Source organism: Uloborus diversus, chromosome 9, assembly GCF_026930045.1.
Source record: "Uloborus diversus isolate 005 chromosome 9, Udiv.v.3.1, whole genome shotgun sequence".
Lineage (NCBI taxonomy): Eukaryota > Metazoa > Arthropoda > Arachnida > Araneae > Uloboridae > Uloborus > Uloborus diversus.
The window spans coordinates 120,921,531-120,947,124 of record NC_072739.1 but is presented as its reverse complement, the minus strand read 5'-3'; the positions used below and the strand labels follow the sequence as shown (position 1 = coordinate 120,947,124).

Sequence of the window (25,594 nt, the reverse complement as noted above, 5' to 3'; positions counted from 1 at the left end):
AAAGAACTAAACTATGTGGCTTTACTTTAAAGAACCAAAATACTGTCAAGTTATGTGGATGATTAAATGCACTGTTGACACTGAAAAGCAACTTTTGAGGCAAATTTATTGAAAAACTTAGTGATTACTTATTCAACTTTGTCTCATTCATTATTATTTTGCCTGTTTATTAAAAAAAAAAAAAAAAAAAAAAATAGACATTTAAGCATAATACTTTTTGTTTCACCACATTTTTACTTTACTTAAATTTAAATGATGAAGACAAATAAGAATAGTTCAGTTTTTTAAGTGTACATTCATATTTTTTCCGTTACGAGTAAGTGCTACGTTTTGCTAAAGCTCATTTCCAAAAATTAGCAAGTTTGAGATTAAATAGTGCTATTCTCTTTGTGAACAAGGTCATGAAATTTTTTTATTGAAGTCATGAAAAAGTCTTGGAAAAGTCATGAAATTTTTTCATCGAAACAGAGTATGAACCCTGTAGTAAATTATCTTCATTAGCTCTATTATCAATAGAAGGAAGTTTGACCGCAAAACAAAGAAACGCAGAAAGCACGTTATGATTTACTTTAACCATCATAGTTTCTCCATCTGCGACTGTAAAAAAGTTTCTTACATGAAAATCAGTAATTTATTTTAGATTTATATTAAATGATTTTTTTGCAAAACATCTTAATTGTTAACTTTTTTTTATATGAAATCAATATTTTAAAGTTTTCTTTCTATCAAAATAACATCCAAAAATTACCTTCATGTTTTTTTGTGGGGAGGGGGGGGGCGGCACCATATTTGTCAGTGCCCCGGGGCACCCAGGTGTGTAAATCGGTCCCTGAATCCTGTACTATTTTAGCCACATTTTTATATTTCCATAATGTTATGGTTCCTTTTATGGTACTTAGGCTCGCTTCTCATGTTTGATGGGAGATGATCATTCAAAACCTCATAATACTAAAGATTTAACTATTCTAAATACTAAACAAAACCATGTGCAGCGCTACATACAAGGCTGAGTGTTGCCAATTTGCACTTTTTCTTAAGTCTATTGTAATCTGCTCTGTTCTTGCAAAAATGTTTTTCCCTTGTGATAATGGCGCTTGGATTAGTTCGATACACTACACGTAACTACCATCGACACAGACTATTTTCATTTTGACCTAGCTAATTTTGGTAGAAAATTATAAAATGGTAAAGATACTACTATTCTAGAGTGCCGGAATTGATATTTATCTCTTGGTTGAAATGTAAGGTATTCTGCTGTGGGCAGGTTAACGGCAGTATCTGCAGAAATGAGTTTTCGAGAATTTTGAAGAAATTTGTTGGATTCAATACTAACAATAGGGAAATGTAGGAATTAGAATTTTTTTCCGAGCATTTTTTCCAGGGGAAACTAAATAAGCAAGCTTGTACAATAAAGCTAATGTACAACAGATGACAAGAATGCAAAAAAATGAAAAATTTGCTGTTGCTGCCCTTTACCTGCCCACGGTAGTATTCACCATGCTACTTCCAAATTACATCTGAACACTAGTTGATGAAGCTTTTTATCATTTTAAATAAAAGAAAAACCTGATGGTCCAACTGTCAATCATATGAAAGCTTGGCAAGTGTGGTCAATGAAGGTGAATTCGATTAAACCTCTCCAGAGAAAAGAAAACCTGGCATCATAGTCTAGTCAGGGACCAATTTACACACCTGGGTGCCCCGGGGCACTGACAAATATGGTGCCGCCCCCTCCCCCCACACAAAAAAAACATGAAGGGAATTTTTGGATGTTATTTTGATAGAAAGAAAACTTTAAAATATCGAATTCATACAAAAAAAGTTAACAATTAAGATGTTTTGCAAAAAAATCATTTAATATAAATCTAAAATAAATTATTGATTTTCATGTAAGAAAATTTTTTACAGTCGCAGATGGAGAAACTATGATGGTTAAGGCAAATCATAACGTGCTTTCTGCGTTTCTTTGTTTTCTCCTCTGTTTTCTTGTAGTAAATTCATCTATTATGTCCTTATAACCAAGTTTTGCGGTCAAACTTCCTTCTATTGATAATAGAGCTAATGAAGATAATTTACTATCAGAAATGAGGGTACGCAAAGGACACTTAGTTCTCTTCAAGCAAAAATGATTGTTCTCTACTACAATTGGAGGTTGGCAAAGTCAAAAACAATTTCAGGGCTGTATCTACATTGGCAAAAGTAGCCATTTACCAAGTTTATGGATTTTTTAATACTTTTCGATGATTAAACTTTCTTTTCCGATGATTGAACTAATATGAATAAATTCATCAAGAAAAGATTCCTCCAAATCACAGGAGTAAGATTTTTAAAGATCTTTTGCACTTTATTGAATATTTTGCTTGTCGCATTCAAACAAGCAAGAAAATTTCTTTAATATGCCATTATCGTCTGACATCCTGAATTTTAGTTTTGTAATCAAATTATCACAGATTACATAAAAACAGGAAACCTTGAAACTTTGCTTAGAGTTTAGTATGACTTCTTCACATTGTCCATCATAAAACTGTTTCGGAGTTTTTTTCTTTCTTTTTGCGCTCTGTCTTTGGGCTCAAAAAAAAAAAAAAAATGACAGAAATTTGGTGCCCCCTTTCCTTTGGTGCCCGTAAATCAGTCCCTGAGTCTAGTCTTCTTTAGTCCACCCAGTTGCAACTCTCCAATATTTTCAGTATATTTAAAAAACTTATTTCTTTTTCTGCAGTTATTCTTTGTTTCCAGCTGGTTTCAATTAGCGAAAGCAAAACTTTTTTAGTCACGTGCATGCTTATTCACTTGTTGCAATGCGTTCTGTTCATCCCCTCTCATGTTCAGTTTCTAGTTATCCAGAGCCACTTAACTTTGCAACTATAATGGAACATCAAAAATCTGAACTAATTGGGACCGTAGGTAGTTTGGAATTTCGAAAATAACTAAGAGTGTACCATTTAGGGAAATTGTATGCCTCTTAATAAAATGAAATGGATAGGATGTACAATATGTATGAACATAACATGCAGTGCAGTACATAATGTTACAATATCTAAGTATATTTTTAAACAAAAATTAACCCTCATTGTTCACTGAACATAATAAAAATAAAAAATATTTACAGAACTGTATATACTCTGTGAGGATCTATTATACAAAACAAGGAAAATTGAATAAACTTCTAAAAACTCTTGACTTTACGCAAATAAAGTTTGTTAATTTGTGTAAGGAAACACTGACTTGAACTCATTTGTAAAAAAAGTCACTGATTTTTGCCTGAGAAAGCTTTAAAAAATTTTTGGGTATTGAAATTTCATGGAAGTATGTTCAGACTTTTAACGTTTTACAGCATTTTCCGTAATTTTGGGACTTGAAAAAGTGTCATAACATCTAGGTGTTGCTGTGGCAAGGTTTGATTGCTATTGCTAATTAAATATGCAAATACATATTATGACACAATTTAATTTATATGTTTGTTGTTGCAGCAATTAAAAAGAATGAGATGGCACTAGCTTTGAAAGCTCATGTTGAATCCGAAAGTCAAAAATCATTTAGGTAAGTTTTTTTTTTTTTCATTAATTTCAAATAAATGATAAGGTACAATTGTTTTATAAATCAGATTATCAATTTATATTTTTTTCATTTAAGTTCATCTATTACTTTGCACGGGATGAACTGATTTTAAGGGTTCTCTTTTTAATCAATTCCCAAATTAGATCTTATACCTTTCTTTAGTTAGATTTGTTCTTTAAAATGTAAATTTTGTGCAAACAATCAGTAATTTTCAAAAAAATTAACATGGCTTATATTGACTTTTTTTTTTATTAAAGAAATGAATAAATAGGTAATTTGTCATTTTAAAGTATTGGTTGTCCTAAAGCTTGAGCAGTTATTTTTCATGATTAATATAATAATTTTGAGTGAGTGATTCTATAAAATAAGCATGAATTTCATTAAATTTGTTTATGCTGTGTATGTGATTTTCTTTGTTCGTATGAGGAAAGGGCAATTTTACATATTCTTTTTTTTTTCAACTGCTTAAATGTAAGCAATTGATATATCTTGTCATGTTACCTGCCTATGCTTTTTAGCCTACTTTCCCAGTAAAAGTCAGAAAAAGAAGAAAAAAGCATGAAAGAAGGCTTAATGCATCTTTAAAATATCGTGAAAAACAAAAAAAAGTCAAAAATAAATAAAATAATTAAATGAATATTGAAAAATTAAAAATTGGAAAGTAGGGTATTGAGATGGGGAAAAATGTCTGTCGGTCTGTCTGTCTGTCGGTCTGTCTGTCTGTCCCCCCCCTAATAACTTTTGAATGAATAGTCCGATTCGAACAAACTTTTTTTTGTTCGAAAGATCTCGGCGAGGACACCTCATTCCCATATTTCACTTTTTGATTTGAACTATTTTTTGTTCAGTTTTGAACAGTTCAAAAAAACTTAACATTAGCGCCTACGGGGAAATTCAAAGCAATTCCAAACTGTGAGGCGAATTTGCTTCAAACAAACTTTGTAGGAAAAAGCTTTTGATAAAAAACTTGTATATAAGATATCTTTTTGATTTGAACAATTTTCCGTTCAATTTTGAACAGTTCAAATCCCTTAACATTAGCGCCTACGGGGAAACTGAAAGTCAATGTAGATTCCGTACTTGAAGGCGGATTTACTTCAAACAAACTTTGTTGGAAATAGCTCTTGACGACCAACTCCCGACTCCGACTCCGAGAATTTAGGGGGACCTGACACTGACTCTGACTCCTGTTCCCGACAATTAATCGGACTCCGACTCCCCGACTTCGACTCTGACTTCGTAGCTTTGGCAAACATTTATACACGGAGGACAAATGACTGACTCCGATTCTTGGATATTTGACTCCGACTCTTTTATCCCAAAATGAGATTGACTCCGACTCCGACTCCGCTGCTGTGGTTTTAACTGTGAAATAATTATTGTTGATATGATTTGTTTTTATTTTCACGTTAAAGTTTTAATTTAGGTATTTAGTTTTCGGTGAATAAACTCGTAAAATATGCGCAGACGATTTTTTTTTTTTTTGACAATGAAAATTATTTCTTTAAGTTGACATTTTATTGTTTTTTTTTTTTTATTTTGGTAAGTGCATTAATTCATTTAAAAAATTATTTTCGGCAACAGGGGAAAAAGAAACGATTTTTTTTTATATGATGTATTTATTTTAATGAACTTATTATTATTTTTTCGTTTTGAAAGCTGTTAAAAAAATTTTTTTAATGGAAAGAAGTGTATTAGCTGCTTTGTTTAAAAGGTGCTGCTATTTTATTTGTTCGTTTTTTTTGAAGAAAAGTAAGGAATATTTTATTCCTAGAAATCAGCTTAAAATATTAAAAAAAATATGTTTGAAAAAATTTGCGATTTTAGCTATTTTTGAGAATATTGATCAGGTACTAGAAAGTAGTATGGGTATACGGGAAAGTAGGCTCGTCTAGTTCTAGACGGAACTTCTTGTTAAAAGAATATATTTGCACCTAGCAGAATACAATAGAATATAGCTGATGTCACTTTTACCGAATGTTTTGACATCCAAAAGCTTACTACTTTGCATCTTAAGAAACACCAAAGAACGTGTATGCAGCAATCTGCTAATTTTGTGTGATGACGCATTGTTTTTTGCATCTCGTTCATAAATTGTTACATCTTCCATGTGTATCCCAGCCACAGTGGACACATGCCCAAAATCATATTCTATGTTCTCATTGTCTATTATGTGAAAAATTTCAAACTGTGACAAAAGTTGAGTTAAAAATATATATATATTTAATTTTGTTACACTACAAAAAAAAAAAAAAAAAGATAAAACAATGAAAATATGTTAAAATTGTTCAAAAAATATTTTTTTTTTTTCATATTTTATTGAAAGGGATGCTGGCAGTCCAGATACAGTTATATCTTCATCTTCACCCGAATCCTGTCTCTATGAACCATTAGGCAAGTGGCCTAAACTGATATTTGTAGATAAGCTGTTGCCCGAGAGCAAAAGAAATGGCTCACCTGTCATACCACTCATGTACCCTATTCCAATCAGAGGTGAGTAAACTATAATTCTGTTTGTTACTTTAAAAAATTAATAAAAATTGTAAAATAGCAAATGCAGGTTTTTTTTTTTTTTTTTCTTTCAATTCTATGATTTAGATAAAGCATTATAAACTAATGCTCTTGAGTTATTGCAACTACTTGGCTTTGAAATGAAATGAAAGAAAGGGGGGCTAGCTGAACTGAACAGGTGCCGCTTTAAGGTGCAATGACCAGCAAGAAAACTGACAGCCTTCCTAATAGTATTTCTATTAAGACTTTAGCCTTCCTTTGAGCATCAAGGTTATGCCAGTTATAATACTGTTTTTTCTTTAAAATACGAGAAACATCAGTCCTGATGAGATTCTTAGAAATCCTAATTGCTGGTTCAGGACCAACGGAGAGGGTGTCAGAACTAGTTACTTTACTAAAACTGTTACATAGTAATTTTATGAGATTTTTAAAAATAGATTTTAAACAGATACACTATTTTCGAAAAATACTCATAAGTTCATATGTTAAAATTAGAATTTCTTCTGTAATGCCTTTTTTTTATGATCTGTTTTTTATTTCAAGTTCAATGCTTGATATATAGTGGCTTCCCAAAAGTGTTCGTACACCTACGACTTTTCAATGAAATAGGACCCAATCCATTGGTTAGAATTAATATTTCGAAACAGGTATTTAATTATCAGATCTGTGATCAATTTTCATCAAAACTACATAAAATTTGTTTTAAAAATATTAAAACTTTATTTTTTAAAGATCAAAAACCAAAAAGTGCCGGAAATTTTATCTCACAAAAGTCTTCGTACACTTAAAAAAATGTCTATATATTATTGAATAGTCTAACTTTTTATTAAATTATTATTTAGTAGAATATCATGCAGTGTCAACAATCCTTATATATTATTTCTGTAGCCTGTTTTTGGTTTCTACGCCAAATTTCCCTCAATTCTTGATCGATTTCTTTGATTTACAGCTAATTTTATAGCTTATGGTGCTGGCTACTGACGCAAAATAGACCCAAGGTCTAAAAATTGTTTCTTTTAGCCGAAAAACCTGTTTTAAAGAACCAGAATAAGGTTTTCGGTCAAACTTATAACTTTAATTTGCGCTATGACCGACAGAGCTGAGTCGCTTGATCGGCAGAGCGTTCTCTTCGTAACCAGGAGATTACGTGTTCGGGCCCACGTCCGGACAATCTGCAACAAAAAAATTAGAGAAATATCGCGCATTACATGAACACTGAATTAAATGAATAAAAACTATGAGGGAATAGAATAAATGAGAAGGAAATGCTCCTTGCTGATATGAAAACATTCAGTGAATTTGTGCTAAATTAATTCGAAATTGCACGTGTTTTTTTTTTTTTTCTTTTTTTTTGAAGCTTTGGCTCTGGAAAGAAAATTAAAGCATAATGTAAGCGAAAATATAAGTAACAGGTTTAAGATTTCAGACTACAATAGAATTGTTTTTTGTTCAGAAAAAAAATAATAAATCGTGTATTGAAATATATATTCTTCTAATGAGTTTTTGACTCTTTGTACAAATAAATAAAATACTACCTCAATTTGAAGGGTAAAATATATATTTTCTTCTTCTTTTTGCTAAAAAACAAATAGCTTATCACATTTTTACTACATTCGAAAAGCTACGCTTAAAAAAGAGCATAGTTCAATTTATTTTGTATTTTAACCGTGCTGTTAAATGATGAACACGTGCTGCCATCTAAGTTATAACGGTTTAAGCAGCCTGCGATAACAAATTGTAAAAATTTTCAAAAATAAAACATTTTTCTTCAATATCTTATCTTATATATTAATCCCCGCTCATTTTAAAACGTATCAGGCTGGCTAATGAAGAAAATTAGACTTACGGTCGAAAAATCAACTTTTCGAAAACGCCCCTTGCTGTTTCAATTTTTTGATGCTGCCTGTAGTTCTTATGCATTTTTTAAAAGCAAAGTTCTAATACAATTTTCCATTTTTTACGTCGCTTTCGGCAAAAATAAAAAAAAAGCCTTTGTGTGTGTTTATATTTTAATAAAGCTTAACAGCACTGGACTTAGTTGTTCGGTTTAATTGATAAGTTTTTTTCGGTAGAGCGTTCGGCTATAAACTATCTGAACTTCGGGCAATCTTAGGCTGTCCGACATAATATCAAATTTATATTAGTATTACACATTACATGTGCTCATAACATACACACCTAATAAAATAAATGCAGTGGGAATGCTACTTGGTGTTTCGACTCCTTTATGCAGGCTACAGTTATCATTTGGATAAGTTGATTGTTAATCGAACTGTGTTCTTTGTCTACATCCAGACCACTCAACATAATGTAAGCATAAAAAAGTATTAGATTTACCTAAAGAAATCCTTTTTGTGCAGAAAAGCATTTTTATTGTATGCTAAAATGTAGATGTTTCTAATAGCAGTGTTCGACCTTTTGTACAAATGAAAAAATGCTACGCCCGATTAAAACTACGAGTTTCACTCAGTAAACCTTTAATTTTTTATTCGCACGAATACGATATAAAGCATTAAAAGTATTATCAACTTCATTAGCAAGAAATTATTTTCTACTCCTCTGCTTTCTGCTGAAAAGAAAAATACATTTTGTCTACGTTCGAAAAATTACACTTAAGAACGGACTCAGTTCAACTGGTTTTGGTTTTGAATTTTAAGTGTTCAATTAAAAGAGAAACATGTGAGGGCATTTAAGCCGTAACGGTTAAAGCAACCTTCTATGTGAAATAGTTCAATATTCAAAGATAAAAACACTTATTTTCAATCAAATTTATTACTTCTCTAGAATGTTTGTTTCAATCGCTACGTGAGATCTTAGTCATTCTTTAATCAAATTCCTTGCTTTGCGAATAATTTTAAATCGTATCATGCTGGTTAATGACAAAACACAGATGCATGATCTTATTATTATTATTATTATTATTATTTTTTTTTTGGCAAAAAGCTTTTTTGCTGTTTTTTACTACGCATTCCTTCAATGAATAGCTTTCGAAAAGGAAGGCGCAATTGCTAGGTTTGTTGGGGTGTCGGGCTGTTAGTCAGAATGGCGCCAATTCGAATACGTGCCAATAAATATATCTTTAATGTTTCTTTTTTTTCCGTCAGATGCTGACATGTGCAGGACTGTATTTGCCACAACCTGTTTTTTCACATGCACAATTATTGCTTTTTCACGAGCCACCACTCAGCCACACTTTTAATGACATTTATGTTTGCATTGAAAGTATGTACGATTAAAAGGGGAGCTATGATCAAATTATTACAACGTTGTATTTAACGAGGTTTTGTTACTGATGTCTTTAAATTACATGCCTTTTCTTCTGCGCTTACTTTTTTTCCGGTTCTTCTTTATAATGTTCTTCCTTTGAAATTCTTAAAGAGCGAAATGCCTTATGAAATGATTTGAAGCACAGTGCGGAGTTCCGCACGGGTCGACTAGTACCTTTTATAGGTCTGGGAATAAATTTCATTCTTTTTTCTTTCTTTTTTCTTTTTCTTTTTTTTTTTTCGTAATTTCTGAGTAAGTGTTCAACCACGCTTCGAGTCTTACTGTTTCTAGCTCTACTTTTGTTTCAAAGCCGTATTTTCGTAATCTAGCCTCCAGATGTTTCTAACTATACTACATTAAGTTCAAATCTGGAGATTAAAGGGACATTTTCTAAATTTTAGGAAAGTTTTTGAGGCACTAGACGCAAGCGTTGAAAATCATGTGCTTCTTGTCGTTATCTTGATAAGAAAACAAAGTTGTTTCCAATGACCAAATTTTTGGCAAAGAGTTTAAAATTGGTTTTTAAAATATTTAAATAAACAGCATGGTTCATTATTTCATCAAAAAATTCCAAACTACCACGTCTTGATGCTGATATGCACCCTCACACAAGAACACCTTCACCGTCCTGATTAACTGGTCCAACTAAGTTCTTAAGATTAAGTTCCTAATTTTTTCTTCTATTTACAATTATGCAACAATTTAACCAAAAATGTAGAATTCATTTTTATCTGTAAGTAAGACGTAATTCCAAAACGTTTTGAGCTTATTTGTCAATAATTTTGCGACGAAAAGCGTAAGCTATCTGTTTTTCGCACGACCAAGAAAATTTCTGCGGGAAGAGGTCCCATTTAATCCAGCTAATCAGAGAACTTGGAGAACAATTCTAGGTGAAAATTAAATGTAAAAATTTTCATTTAACTCTGCAGAAACTTTTACAGCACTCAAATGGGTATTTTTCATAAATTTTTTAACTGTAAATCTCAGATCACGCTTTATCAACTTTGCTGGTTGACCTTTTCTTACCTTGTTTTTGGTCCGATGCTTTTCTTTAAAGCATTTTATCAAGCACTTTACTATAGAATGCAATAAATTAACTAATTTAGAGACATTTCAAACCAATTTACTGCTACTATGAGAACAAAATTCAAATTTCAAATGGTATTTGTAGTTTTTTACGAATACCAGCCATTTTAAAGTAATAAGCATAATATTAAAGAATAAATAAACTAAAAGTTAAAGTCAAATTACTTTTAAAGGTCAATGCATTGCAAAAATAATAAAAAAACGACATATGACAATTTTAATCATGAATTTATTCGAAAATATTTGAGCTTACGATGAGTTTTGGGGCGTATGATTTCTCCATCTCTTCGTTTTTTGACCCATTTCAAAAAGAAGATCGGTCAATATTTTGAAGAAACTACAGGGTTTTATTTAGAATGACATAGGAATGATATGAAAATATATTGGACTTCATATTTGAATTTAGTATTGCGTTATTTTGGTTTTTTACTAAAAAATTTCAAAGTGTACAAACACTTTTAGGAGCCACTGTATATATATATATATATATATTTTTTTTTTATTTATTTATTTATATACATCACATGTGTATTGCAAACTGTTAGTCATTTCATGACAATTTTGATGTAACCATTAATTTAATTAGAACCTTATTATCCATTTTCCAGCACATACAAAATCATGGGTAGAGTCTTTTGCAGAACTTGATGAAGACAAGGTATGGAACTGAATTACAATTTTCTTTTGATAAAAATATGTCTGCTGTTTAGAGCACTAGATTGTTTTTATAGAATGTAACCATCACATATTCTTAAAACTTCCATTATCTGCTGGTTAAGTTTTACCTATAACCATAGAATTCCATCTGAGTAATATTGCATTTCACAAAGATTTGAACTAGCAAAATGTTAATAAACCTCTCATTAACTAAATTTTTTATTATTTAACCTTATACAGATGTAAAGGTATAATCTGTGATATATTATAAATATTATTCAGAATTTACTACAGTGAATGCACCGGAGGTGGCCTGTTACATATTCGAAATATAATTAGATTTTGAAATATAATTCGAAATATAAATCAATGTTCAATTTTTAATTTTCATTGTTTTGTTACTTATTATTATATTTCTGCCTGATGAAAATGATTTTTTTGCTTCAGAATTTGTAACTTAAGTAAGGCATTGTAAACTACATACCAAGAGCCGTCCACAAATAATGTCATGCTTTGACAGGGGAGGGAGTTCAGGATTTTTGTTTTTTTTTTTTTTTTTAGTTTGCGACAAGGAAAAGGAGAGGGGTAACTAGAAGAGGGACATCACACATCTTTTTATAATCATATGCTTATGGAAAATGGCATGAAATGTGATGAGGAGAGTGGAGGGCCTGTTAAATATTGAGCACACAAACTGATTCTAAATCTTGTTTCATATGCTGCAGAGTATTTTTTTAACCTACTTTGTGATTGGTGTTAATATTTCTTTTTCTAAGGTTTTGCATGAAAATCATTTTTGTTAATGATCACTTCTGTGTTAATCTTTTTCCACCAGCAATATATTTTTAGCCATTCTAGAGTTTTCCTATCAGGATAACATTAACTTTTTAATGTGAATTCTTTATTATTTTTTCACTTATAGGTAGCGCTGTGTAAAAAAAAAATGTTTAGAAAAACTCACCAAAAAGAAAAAATTGCTTTGAACCTCTTTTTTTTTTTTTTTTTTTTATTGTGGCACTTTAAAGGCTGGAACAATCCTGTCAGGGAAAAGAAACTCATTGTAATTAAGTTTTTGCTTTTTGCAGCATGAATCTGATGAAAATATAATTTACATGTTTTTGTTATTAAGCCAGCAAAATGCATCACCTTTCTTCTTTTTTATTTTTTATTGATCAAAACTTTGATCAGAACATACTTGCCAATTTTTTCATCAGAACAGAGCAATTTCTTCATCACTGTATTCCTTAGTGTCATCACAAAAACTGCAAAATTATCACTATGAAATACAGGATTTTTATGCTTTTACAAAATGTATTTGAAATGGCTGGTTCTTTGCAGACAAAACAAGTCCATTTTTTTTCCTCCAGAAAACTTTTAACTGCCTGTCTCATAGTTTAACTCCTCCTTTAGTTTCCTTTGCCTTATTTTTTGACTAATTTAAAACAAAAATGAAAAATAAATTTTAACGTGATGAAATAGTAAATAAAGTTGAATATATTGCAACAATCAGAGCAACAATAAAGTTATCTAATCCCAGGAATAACAGTAAGACATCCTACTATTGCTTTGAGGCGACAAAATACTTTTTAATAACATAATTATAATAAGAAAATTTAAATCTTTTGAATTTTTGTATTGAAACGATGCTTGTATTCATTCTATCCAGCAATTTTACCCTAATAAAAATTAATTTGACCTTAATTTATTTCTTTTGTCTATAAACTATAAATAGATTGTCTATAAAGTCATTTTATACTTAAAAAATAGTAAGAAACTAGGACTTAACTGGATGGTTGTGAAATCTTAGAAATCCTAAATAAACTGCAAAAGCTTGTTTACTTTTTTTTGAAACATTTATTGTAGACATTAATATATCTTTTGGTATTTCATAACGGTTTTCTCTTCTGTAGAATAAATGCATAAATTAATTTTTCTGTTTGCAGAAGGAGTAAAAGGTATTGAATTTTTCTCTGCAGTTACATTATGTCTGTTTACCAAGTGAATCATATTGAGCACAATTTTTCATAATGTATTTTCCAGGACAAAGAAAATATACCTGATGAGAAATCAGACATAGGACTGTTGAAAACTAAACTATCTGGCATTGGTGGTTATTCAGCACCTTTAAAAGATTCAGGAAATGTTGCTGTGACTTTAACTTTGTCATCAGCTGCTGCTGAAGATATCTGTGGTGTACTTTCCGCTTTGGCAGATCTTCTTAAAATTCCTATTCCTGCTTCCTATGAAATTGTAGAACGAACAGCTACACCACCTAGCCAAAAGTTAGGTCTATATAGACGTTGTAAGTAATTGAAATATCAACCGCTTCTTATTTTTCCTTTGTTGCTATTTTTCTAAAAGCAAGTTTTGGTAAAATATGTTATGTTTTCTATGTACTCTTATGTATTATTCTTTTACAAAGCAGGTTGCAAAGTTTGTCCACCTATGTAGCACATGTGAATATTATAGGTTAAGAAATTTTCCCTTTAATTTAAATGCAAATCCTGATTTTAACCAGAAGAGATAATGAGTGTCTCAGTATTATATGCCACAGGTTTCCCAACTTTTTCGATTTTCGGCACCCTCTGATGAATTTGAATTTGCTTACTGCCCCCGAGTCTATTGTTATATTTTCGTACATATATATAATTGGGTTGATTCAGACGCAAATTGGGTCTGCTTTGCGGCCCCCTCCCAAAAGTCTAGATTGTAAAAGCAGCCACTTCTCAAAATTTCATACTTAACCCATTCATGCCGGTTGGTACAAAAATATACCAACCGGGAAAAAAATTATAATTCGTCCTCACATGCTGCTATCTCCCCAATAGCTGTACATTTTACATAGTAAATAATCACATAAAGGGGAAAAAATATGTTTACTGTATCTTTGTTAAAAACGGTCGTAACAGTAGGCTTAAAACTTGAACAAATCATAACTCCAAAAGCATTCGTCTTCCGTCAAAAAGTAAAATGCAAGTTTTGCATGTATTTTAGTAATTTCAAAAAGGTTTAAAAATTGTACCATAATTGTAACAGTGTATTTGATTCAGATATACTTTTAAAACGTTGTTTTTATCTTTGTTTCGTGTTATGAATTCTCTTTTACTTTCAATCGTAGAAAATTGTACCAACCGGCGAATATGTAGTCAGTCTTGCTTCGGGCAAATGAAGTGTTTAATCTAAAATTTGTACAAATAAGTGATATTTTTAAAATATTTTTTAAGTATTTTAGTAGTGTTGTTAATTTATTATGGACGTCATGGACGCAAAAAGCTGATAAGAGGAAATTCGATTAGATTTGAATATAAGCTGTGGGTGTTATTCTCGTAATACAGACTTTTATTTTTTTCGGTACCATATTGCGTCACCTAGACGAATTGGTATAGCATAAAATATTAGTATTGGTATAGTATTTGTATAGTATATTGGTATAGTATGGAAAAATAATAAGAACCTAAGTACCAGAGGAAACGCATGCCATTATGGGCAATTTTTTACTTTTATTCCTGTGCTAAATGATATTCTTTCAACTTATACATTGAAAGAGTATACAAATGTATGTTCCATTGGGTTCAAGAAACGAAATGAAGAAATACACACACAATCAACCAAGAACAGCATTTGGTAATGCTGCAATAAAGATGACGCTGTAAAATGGAACGGCAGTACTGCAGTAGCAAGCAATAAAGTATTCAGGACATGATGTGAATCAAGCAGTAAATGAGATGCTTTTGAGAAAAATAATTTTATTATTCCAATATCGTAGTTATTGAAACACATAGCAAGTGCATCTGTCGGATAGACCTTTTTGATCCGTAGAAGAATACGGTATTAGAAATTGTTGCAAAAAAAAAAAAAAAAAAAAGTGGAGGTCACTTTTTTTTTGGGGTTGGGCAATTTCTGCAAAGTGCTGTAAAAGAATGGCGAATGTTCCAGACTTTTTGAAAAGAAGATTCGCTATTCATTCCGAGAAGATTGTGATGCATAAATATTCGGTTAAAAATATATTCAGTTCGAAATTTTACTACATTTTTAGTATCGATTTTTTCAAGTTCATATTTCATAAAATTTTATATTACAAAATGAACACATTTCTTTTTTCTTTTGAAATAAATGAAATTGTAATTATAAAACTCTTTTATGTAAGTGTAAGTAATATTCTACAATTATAAATAATTATAAGTGGTAATCAATGCAATTATTGCAATCAAACAATAAATGTAAAATTTGCAAACAAAATGTGCTCACACCATACAAACGCTGGTTGGTAGAAAAATCTACCATAAAAATAAAAATAGAAAATTTAACGGGAAAAATTAAATTTGTATATAATGCACTTACTAGACATAAAATAAATAAATACTAATAAAATTATCACAGTTTATTGTTTTTTTCAAAACCGGCATTAATGGGTTAAAATTAGAGCTTTCAGAAAATTTTGTTTATGAAAGCAGTTTTTTCCTCACTTTTAAACTCAATCAATTTGTCTGAGAGCAAAGCATCAGTAAATAAAGAAAATCTTTACCTTCCAATTCATTCCCAATAAAGTCCTTTAGGCCAAAAGGATTTCAGATTAGCTTCGTCTCTATCCTTTTTTTTCACAAAAGAAGAAATTTCATTTTTTTTCCACAAAATGACGACCTAAAGATAAAAACCTGGATCAGCCCCTAAGGTTTTATACCGTGGGCATTTTGGGGCACCCACTTTGGGGACCCCTACTCTATGCAGCATGTAATTTTTCTTGCTGGATAACACTGCAAGGTCATTTTTGCTTACAATAAATTTGTCTAAGAACTTCAAGAGCCTTTTAAGAGGATTTCTGAACTGCAGGTCTAGCAGTCTGCGAAAAAATTTGACTAGTTCTTAGTTTTTTACTTGGGTTTAAAAAATTTCCTTAAAGAAAAATAATTATAACATATTATACTATACTTTTAATATTAATTTCGTGATTAATTTTCATAATTTTCTACAATTTTCCTTGAAAGTTTATTAGCTTACATATAATAATTACAATAACTACTAATCTTTTTTATTTGAATATTATTTTAAGTAATGTTCATTGGCTTGTTTTATTTAGTTGGATAATTATTCTAGCTTTTAATAAAAATATATTTTCAAATTGATTAAAAACTCTCGCTATTGAAAGCTTTTTAAAACAGCTAATTAAAATTGAGCAAATTTGAAAATTTTCCAAAAAGCTTAGTTTTTATATCGAAAGCGACTTTAAATGACTCGATGCCCTTCGCATTAGGCTAGATTAATAATCATCCTGATAATAAGCACCAATAATATTAACAGTAATGAGCAGCAATGATATTTTTAGCATGTTGTTTCTGTATTTTGATTTTGCTTTCCTTTTTTGTCATTTTTTATAATGTGTATCATATCTATCTTTTATAGCTAAAAATTCTGACGTGAGTATCCATTCTTTGCTTAATGGAAAACCGCGATTCTGCCGCCATTGTGACATAGTGGTTTTAAGTGCTGGGATTTGTAAGAAGGCTGCTGATTTAGCTTGTATCTCTAAAGATGAACAGGTACTTTTTTAACATCACGGTGTTAACCATTTATATATTTCTCTTGTGTTATGTCAAAAAAGGGTACAGAAAAAAATCATTATTTTGTAATAAAAATTATTTAGATGCTTAAAACTTTAATTTTTATTGCTTCGCTAAAGTTTTAATGCTTTAGTTTTTTGTAGATTTTAATAAACTTTGTGAAATGCATAATAACCTTTTCACTATGGCTATAATTTCACAATTAAAACATCCTGTTAGCATATATTTATTCTCTTACTTGTATTTAATAGTTATTTATTGCATAGTTTTTGCTGCAATCTATTTGCTACAATATTTATGCCTCTACATCAGAGTTACTAAGACTCATGATTTTGTGAGGGGCTCCTGCCTTGCCACCTATCTCCCACTATATAGTTTATTCCTCCCAGCTTAGTAATATGCTTAATGAATCTCTTAAATTTTATTTACTCATCTTAATATTTTGATACCTAAGTAAATTTTTTGACAACAAATCTTTCTGCTTCATGATGGCTCATTTTGGCATTTTACAAACCAGATGATTTTATTACTATAAATGTGAATTGATAATATTAATATTTGCATCCCTTTCCTTTCATCAATCTGAGCACTAATCAAATTTTGTCTCTCATAAGATTTTGCCTAAATTTGCTTCATCCAATTAGCAACTAATTCAGTACAAGGAAATTGAAATATTTTTAACTAACTAAATTTATTATTACTTCTATGTAGCTATATTACTTGTTTTGTTTAAATTGTATGATTCTCTTTCTCAAGAAAATATTGTCCATTTGATTTAAGTTTTAAAATCTTTTGTGCCACATAGTTTTCAAGACAGAGTTGTTTAACATGTTTAATTTATTTAAACTGTTTATCTCTTGAGTTAAGTTGTGCAATTTGGTAATTTTTAAAATGTTATTTTTGGCAACAAAACTTTTTGGAAGTCTTACTTCTCTTTTTTGTTTATTGATACATTATACTTCATAATATTTTGTCTGGTAATCTTTTCTGCATTCAGTTTAATTATCAGCACATTTTAATGCATATATTTTATTGCATTGCACTTTAGGAGGAAGATGAAGTCTTTTTTTGTAGTACGAATTGTTACATGCAATTTGCTTTAACTCATCGGGCATCTGCTGGACTGGCAGAAAAAGTAAGTTTGTTAATATGCTTTTAGTATGGGCCATAGTGAAGACCTGTTAACTGATTATCTTCACATTGGCTGCAAAATTAACCCCATTGTGTATATTATTTATTGATCAATGTATCCATACCTCAGAACCAGACTAGCGTAAGTCCAGAAATTGCGATTTCTCGTTTATTCGTGCATTGTATGTAGAATTCAGTTCACCATCGAGAAATATGAATGTAATGCTGAAAAAAAAAAAAAAAAAAAAAACACACCTTTGTACCAGTTTACCAGTGTTAAAGGAACGTGTGTCCAATCTTTTGTAAAGCCAAGCAACGTTTTTTACTCTCTTCTGTAAAGTAGCGATTATGTGACTTTCTTTGTTCTGGCTCTAAGGTACGAATATATAAAATTTGTAATTATTACTTTTTTAATAATAAATGTTGTATTACTAGTGTAAATAAAAATTGTAACATGTTTAAGAAATAAGTATTTGGGTAGTGGAGAGAGAAAAGAGCAATTCAACAGAACTATTTAGGAAGATCCATTAAAACAAAAACCAAGTTCCAGGGTTCGTACGGGTCATGGAAATCCTGGAAAGTCATGGGAAAAAAATGACAGAATTTCAGACCTGGAAAAGTCATGGAAAATTGAAATTTTCATTGAAAGTCATGGAAATTTATTTCTAGATCTTGAGTGATTTAACAGTATAACACATAAAAGCTATTAAAAGCGGAAAATTGAACAATCCAAAAATTAAATCTGAATTTTGAAATCACATTGCATCCACTTCTGTTGCAGCCGCTTGCCATTTTTGCAATGTGATTTTACTGCCTGGAAATCACTTATTTTGAATTTTCTGTTATTTTCAACACTTCTTATGTTTCATATTCTGTAGCAGCGAAATTTCTCGTTCTTAGTTTTGCCACGCCCACTCAAAAAAAAAAAAGCAATTCAATTGCATGCAAGTTCGATTCCATCACTCTTAAGGACTTTATTATTAAATTTATCAAAGTTTAACTTAATTTGTTGAATGTTTTAGAAAATAAAGATCTTAAGTCAGGCGATAGAGCATTAGAATTCCTCTTTTTCTGTATTCTAAAACAGTAGTGCCCAACATACGGCACGCAAAACTAATCCATGCGACCCACTGCTACATTCAATGTTGGGAATTAAACATGTTCTGGAATTTCTGAACCTATTAATTTATATGCATTTGAAAATATGCAAATTTGTAAACAAAACAAATATACTTTTGAATCAGAAGATTGATTTATTACTGAATGGTTTTTTCAAAAAAGATCTGGTTTAGAAACAAAGAGAGAGAACTAAACTATGTGGCTTTACTTTAAAGAACCAAAATACTGTCAAGTAACGTGGATGATTAAAGGCACTGTTGACACTAAAAGGTAACTTTTGAAGCAAATTTATTGAAACTTAGTGATGACTCATTCAACCTTTGTCCCATTCAATATCATTCTGCCTGTTTTTAAAAAATATCAGGCATTTAAGCATCATCATATTCGCTTCACTGCATTTTTGTTTTACTTAAATTTATATGATGAAGACAAATAAGAATAGTTTAGTTTTTTAAGTGTGCACTTATATTTTTTCCATTACGAGTAAGTGCTATAATGAGGCTGTGGCATTAATATAGACGTTTTGCTAATGCTCATTTCCAAATATTACAAAGTTTGAGATTAAATAGTGCTATTCGCTTCGTGTAATGTGGTCATGAAAATTTTCATTGAAGTCATGAAAAAGTCTTGGAAAAATCATGGAATTTTTTCATCCAAATAGAGTATGAACCCTGAAGTTCGGTGCAGATGTACGTTAAAAATGACTATTTACTGGATAATTTAAAAAGAGAAAAAATACCCATTTATATTTTGTGTAGAATAGCATAATCCATGCAAATTGCATTTTCACAGCACTTTTTCTGGTGAATTAGTTCTTTGAATTATCACTTTATCTTGCCAACAGGGTTCGTACGGGTCATGGAAATCCTGGAAAGTCATGGAAAAAAAATAAGCGAATTTCAGACCTGGAAAAGTCATGGAAAATTGAAATTTTCATTGAAAGTCATGGAAATTTATTTAAAGTCCTGGACAAAGAGAAAGTAACGGTAACTTAAAGAGCATTAGAAATCTTGAATGATTTAACACTATAGCACATAAAAGCTATTAAAAGTGGAGAAATGAGCAATCCCAAAATCATATTTGAATTTTGAAATCTATTATCTATTGCATCCACTTCTGTCGCAGCCGCTTGCCTTTTTTTTTTTTTTTTTTTTTTTTTTGTTGCTATGTGATTTTTCTGTTTGGACATCACTGATTTTGAATAAACTGTTATTTTAAACACTTCTTATGTTTCATATTCTGTAGTAGCGAACTTGCTCGTTCTTGGTTTTGCCACGCCCACTCAAAAAAGGCAATTCAATTGCATCCAAGTTCAATCCCATCACTCGTAAGAACTTTATTATTAAATTTATCAGAGTTTATCTTAATTTATTGACGATTTTAGAAAATAAAGATCTTTAGTCAGGCGATATAATACAGAAAAAGAGGAATTCTAATACTCTAAAAAAGTAGTGCCCAACATACGGCCCACAAAACTAATCCATGCGACCCACTGCTACGCTCAATGTCAGGAATAGAACATGTTCTGGAATTTCTGAACCTATTAATTTATATACACTTGAAAATGTGCAAATAAGTAAACAAAACAAGTATACTTTTAAATCAGAAGATTAAAAAAAAAACCATTCAGTAATGTATCAAAAAAGATCTGGTTTAGAAACTTAAAGAACTAAACTATGCGACTTTACTTTAAAGAACCAAAATACTGTCAAGTTACGTGGATGATTAACTGCTCTGTTGACACTAAAAGGCAACTTTTGAAGTAAATTTATTGAAACTTAGTGATGACTAACTCATTCAGCCTTTGTCCCATTCAATATCATTCTGCCTGTTTATAAAAAAAAAAGTTACATATTTAAGTATCATCCTATTCGTTTCACTGCATTTTCACGTTACTTAAATTTATATGATGAAGACAAATAAGAATGGTTTAGTTTTTTAAGTGTACACTTGTATTTTTTCCATTACGAGTAAGTGCTTCAATGAGGCTGTGGCATTCATGTAGACGTTTTGTTAATGCTCATTTCCAAAAACTAGTAAGTTTGAGATTAAATAGTGCTATTCTTTTCGTGTAACAAGGTCATGAAAATTTCCATTGAAATCATGAAAAAGTCTTGGAAAAGTCATGGAATTTTTTCATCCAAATAGAGTATGAACCCTGTACCAATGATCTTCACTTACAATAATGGTTAAAAACAGCATTTTCCATTTTACTGACCATTTTTAGCTGTTCTTTTTATTTATTTTTTTATGCAATGTTTTTATGTTTTATTTAAAAGTGGACCAACAAATTATCATACATTATTCTATATATGTTAATGAATTTTAAAACCTATGTTATTTGTGTTTTCTTCTAAATTTAATTAAATTTTATGAATGGAACAAAAATGCTATGGTGAAATTAAGAAATTCATGAATATATGTATGAATCACAATAACTAAACATTCAAATTATACTATTAGTTTAAAAGTATCTAACATTTTACATGTTTATTTATTTATTTATTTATTTAGGAAGCAGCAGCTGTAGTTGATCACATTGGTGAAAACACTTACGACAAAAATCTCCAAAGCACAAGTACTGAGAATTCACTTAGTTCTTTGTTAATTGACGACAAAGATATCTTTAGAAATTTAAACGATGGTTTGAAATCTGAAATTATAGATGATGTAAAACTTGAAAGTTTTGATTTAGGAGATCTAGAAAATAATGACATAAAAACAGATATGAAAATCAAAGAAGATATGGATAATTCTCCAAGCAATTTGCCATTCAATGTGGATTTGTCTTTAAGAAAAATGGACGTTGAAGAAATGGTAATTTTTTTTGTTTACAAATATTTTTTTTAATAGTTATTCGGCTTTTTACATAATAGTTATACTTAGTTATTTAAAGTTTCCTAAGATGTTATTATGAATCAAGTGCCTATAAGCGCATAGTTCAATGTTGTGTGGTGTAAAATTTCTGTGCTTTCTTTTTCAGATCTAGTGAGTTTAAGCATATTTGACTGCACATTGGAATCATGTTTTGCACTCAGTATTATTAAATTTTTTGTAGAGCCTTTATTTTGGATCATCATTTTTTTTATTTATAGATATATAACATTTTTGTGTTCTTAATTTCTGTGTTGCTTTATCCATTTCTATTGAACTTTGATAGATTAAATACACAATTTAAGATATACTTGAGGGAAAGTTTCTGGGTTGATGTGTTTATATTTTTCTTGAACACATAAATCAGTTTTGGCTGTCGACCGGGGCAGACGACCCATTCCGCCCCTTAGTAAAGCTACTGTACATTGATATATAGTACTGTTTATAGATACAAGTATTGCCAAACAGAATATTGAAAAATTATGTAACTCAAAGTTTGCTTTTTTGTCGAAATGAACTTTTTCTTGGACAAATTTGAAAACAAAAATTTTTACTGTTAATGAGATTTTTTAAAAAAATTGTTTGCCTCATATGGATGGTTTAATAGTTTTTTACTTTATTACAGCCTGCAAGAAAATGGAGGAATTTAAAGTACAGATTTTGGACCGTTGATTGTCAGAATATATTAAAATCTAAGAAAAAGGATGAAACTGCTGAAAAAGTGAGTTTGCTTCATTCAGCTATTTTTTTTTTCTGTTATTCATTTCCTTTAATATATTATATCAGTATGACTACATCATTTTATCTTAAGTTATATTTGTCCATTATTTCTAAGTTTCTCTTTTTAACCTTAATATTAGAAACTAGGGGGCTATTGCCCCCTGCTCGCTAACGCTCGCCAACCCCCGAAACTGCTTATGCAGTTCCTTCGGATAGCTTCGCGTTCCCAGCTCGCTACGCTCGCTCACCGGTCAACAAAATATTAGTCTAGCTTTACTCGTATTAAAAAATGGGTAGTGTTTTTTTTATATGAATCTCATAACTTTTGATTTTTATACATTTAAAGGGGACAATTATTTTGACATGCAACTTGTGCATTAGATTATTATAAAGCATAAGTTTGCAATTCCATTATCTTTTGAGAGAAGTATGCAAGGGAACATTTTTGTACTAAAATTACAAACATAATATAATTTTTCTTTTCTGCATTTACTGAATGCAAAAGGAATTGCAGTGAAAAAACCCTACAATTTTTACGCACTGTAAAGACTAAGCAGCTTAAAAACATTTCATGGCCATTAATTATACTATGTTCAGTGTCAAAATATCAAAATATGTGTGTATATATGTTTTAAAATGTCTAACTGTTGCAAAGAGCAAGCAACTTTTGACATTCTCTGAAAGCAGTGATTTAGTAAAAAAATTTTAGAATGAGTGTTTTAAAAGTTAAAAAATTAAACCCACAGTGGCACGACAGCTCATGAGGGCTAAGGTCTACTGTACCCATCTCACTCTTTCTGACCAAGGGCTCTGGAGTGCTAGGCAGATGTTCTGGTTAAGAGGTCAGCCTAACGCGAACCCCCAGGAATTAGTTCCCAAGTAAGCTTGGTACTTATTTTATCGATTCACTGAAGGGATGAACGGCTGAGTCAATCATGCCGGACCTGGAGATCAAACTCAGACCTGCAGCATGGAAGCGCGAAGCGCTACCACTGAGCCACTGGGCTTCAGAGCACTTGAATATAATTTACGAAGTGGACTACGGAGTCTTCAGATGAAAGATCTGAAGGCAGATCAGTCAGAAATGCCGCTGATAGGCTAAGGTGAACAAATGCACACCGTGTACTTCAAATCGAGAGAATTCCGCAAGTGTTTCCGAGCACATTTACAGATTAGTCATGCATTTTACTGGAGAAAAAGGATTGACCTAAGACTGATAATTATAAAACTGGTGAAAAATATTATTGTAGCAAAAAAAAAAAAGTAGTGATTATTACATAACACTAATATTTATGTTATACCTCCAATACCACTTATTTCATCTGATAGTAATGTGCCTTTTAAATTCAAACGTAAACAATTTCCTGTTAGATTAGCCTTCCTAATGACTAAATAAAGCACAGGGTCAAACTGATTTAGTGAAAACATATTAGCAGTAATATCAGTTTCACGATTCAATTTGTCCCTTTACTTTGTTACTGTGGTTAAATTCTTAACATCAATGCATTGCAAAAGTATATGACATGTTTCGCTCTTCAGGTCTTCACGATTCAATTTTTCGTTTTACTTTGTCATTGTGGTTCATTCCTTAACTTCAATGCATTGCAAAACTAAGTGACATGTTTCGCAATTAGAACTGTCCAATAAATTCATTTAGTCTATGTGGGATAACATAATATATACAAATATGTGGTTGGAAAAAAAAAAAAACTTCAGTATTTACAGATTGCAGTTAGTAGCAGGGCTGCGGACTTTGCTTTGCTTTTGGCAAAGGAGTCTAATTCAAAGTTTTAAAATTTCAAGAAAAGGAGTTGGTATTTTTCTCTCGAAATCTGCAACTCTGCCAATATTTGCGGAGTCAGAGTCTTTAAAAATCCTGGAGTTGGAGTAAGACATTTTTAAGACTGCAGCCCTGGTAAGTAGGGAACTTCATTTTTTGTAAGCACTATGGTTAAGGGAAAAACCTTTTGACAGCAACATAATCTTCGCAAAGGATTAAAAAGAAAAAAAAATCATAACACTTCTCTACATACGCTATTAAAAATTTCTGGGTTTTCAGATAGAATAAAAAGATAATCAAATGATCTGACTCTTGAATGACTTACATATGACAGGTCCATGACTGAAAACTGGTTATGTCAACAGGAAATATCTAACAGGAAATTGTTTACGTTTGAATTTAAAAGACACGTTACTATCGGATGAAATAAGTAGTATTCTAGGTATGATATTAGTTATGATCAAAGTATGAGTGTTATCAGCATTTTTTTTTTTTTTTTGCTACAGTAATATTTTTCTCCAGTTTTATTTCTTTCAGTGTTAGTTTAACTCTTTTCTCCAGTAAAGTGCATGATCATTCCGCAAATATTTTTGGAAACACTTACAGAACTCACTCGATTTGTAATTTGCGTTTCACGGCGTGCATTTGTGCGCCTAAATCTATCGGCAGCAATTCTGACCGATCTTTGATCATATCTTTCATCAAAAGACTCCCAAGCCCACTGTTCTCTTCTTTGTAAATTATATTCAAGTAATCTAAAACACTCATTCTAAAAGCCTAATATCCGCTTATTGGGACCAAAAATCCTTTTAATAGGATCAAGAAACATGAGAATAAATAGGAAAAACTGTAAATCGCCCATTTTCAAGTGGGTCATCGAACTTAAAAGTTAGTGCATTAAAAATTAATTATCTTTCCTATAACTTTTAAATAAAACCAACATTATTTACAGGGGAAACGTTTAACAAAATTCTCACTTCACGATGGCACTGTTCTACCAAAGATTAAAATACAGTAATATTTCAAATTTATTTAGCTCAGTGAACATATACAATAAAATCATCAATGTATAGCTAGATAAATGAAATGAAATTTAAAAAGAAATACTTTAATTGTAAAATACATCATTTTACATTTCATTTACATTTTTAATAGTTCTTTAAGTACTTTTTAGAACTTATTTTTTTATTCCTTAATTTTTACTTTCTTCTAGTTATTGAATTGAATCGATACTGACTAGAAAAAACGTAACTGAAACCGTAGGCTGAACATGTTGTTGAACAATTGAACAATTGCAAAAAAGATACTTTGTTTTAGTTTTTTTTTTTTTTTT

General features: G+C 30.6%; 1 protein-coding gene across 1 annotated transcript in view; it reads left to right on the top strand.

Annotated features, from left to right (window-relative positions):
- Positions 1–25,594, top strand: part of LOC129230464 (histone-lysine N-methyltransferase 2C-like) — a 176,472-nt gene that overhangs the window by 119,987 nt on the left and 30,891 nt on the right. The window contains 8 exon segments of the mRNA XM_054864865.1: positions 3,471–3,540; positions 5,885–6,051; positions 11,031–11,080; positions 13,120–13,381; positions 16,480–16,616; positions 17,686–17,772; positions 21,402–21,704; positions 22,387–22,482. Of these exon segments, the coding sequence (XP_054720840.1) occupies positions 3,471–3,540; positions 5,885–6,051; positions 11,031–11,080; positions 13,120–13,381; positions 16,480–16,616; positions 17,686–17,772; positions 21,402–21,704; positions 22,387–22,482 (1,172 nt within the window).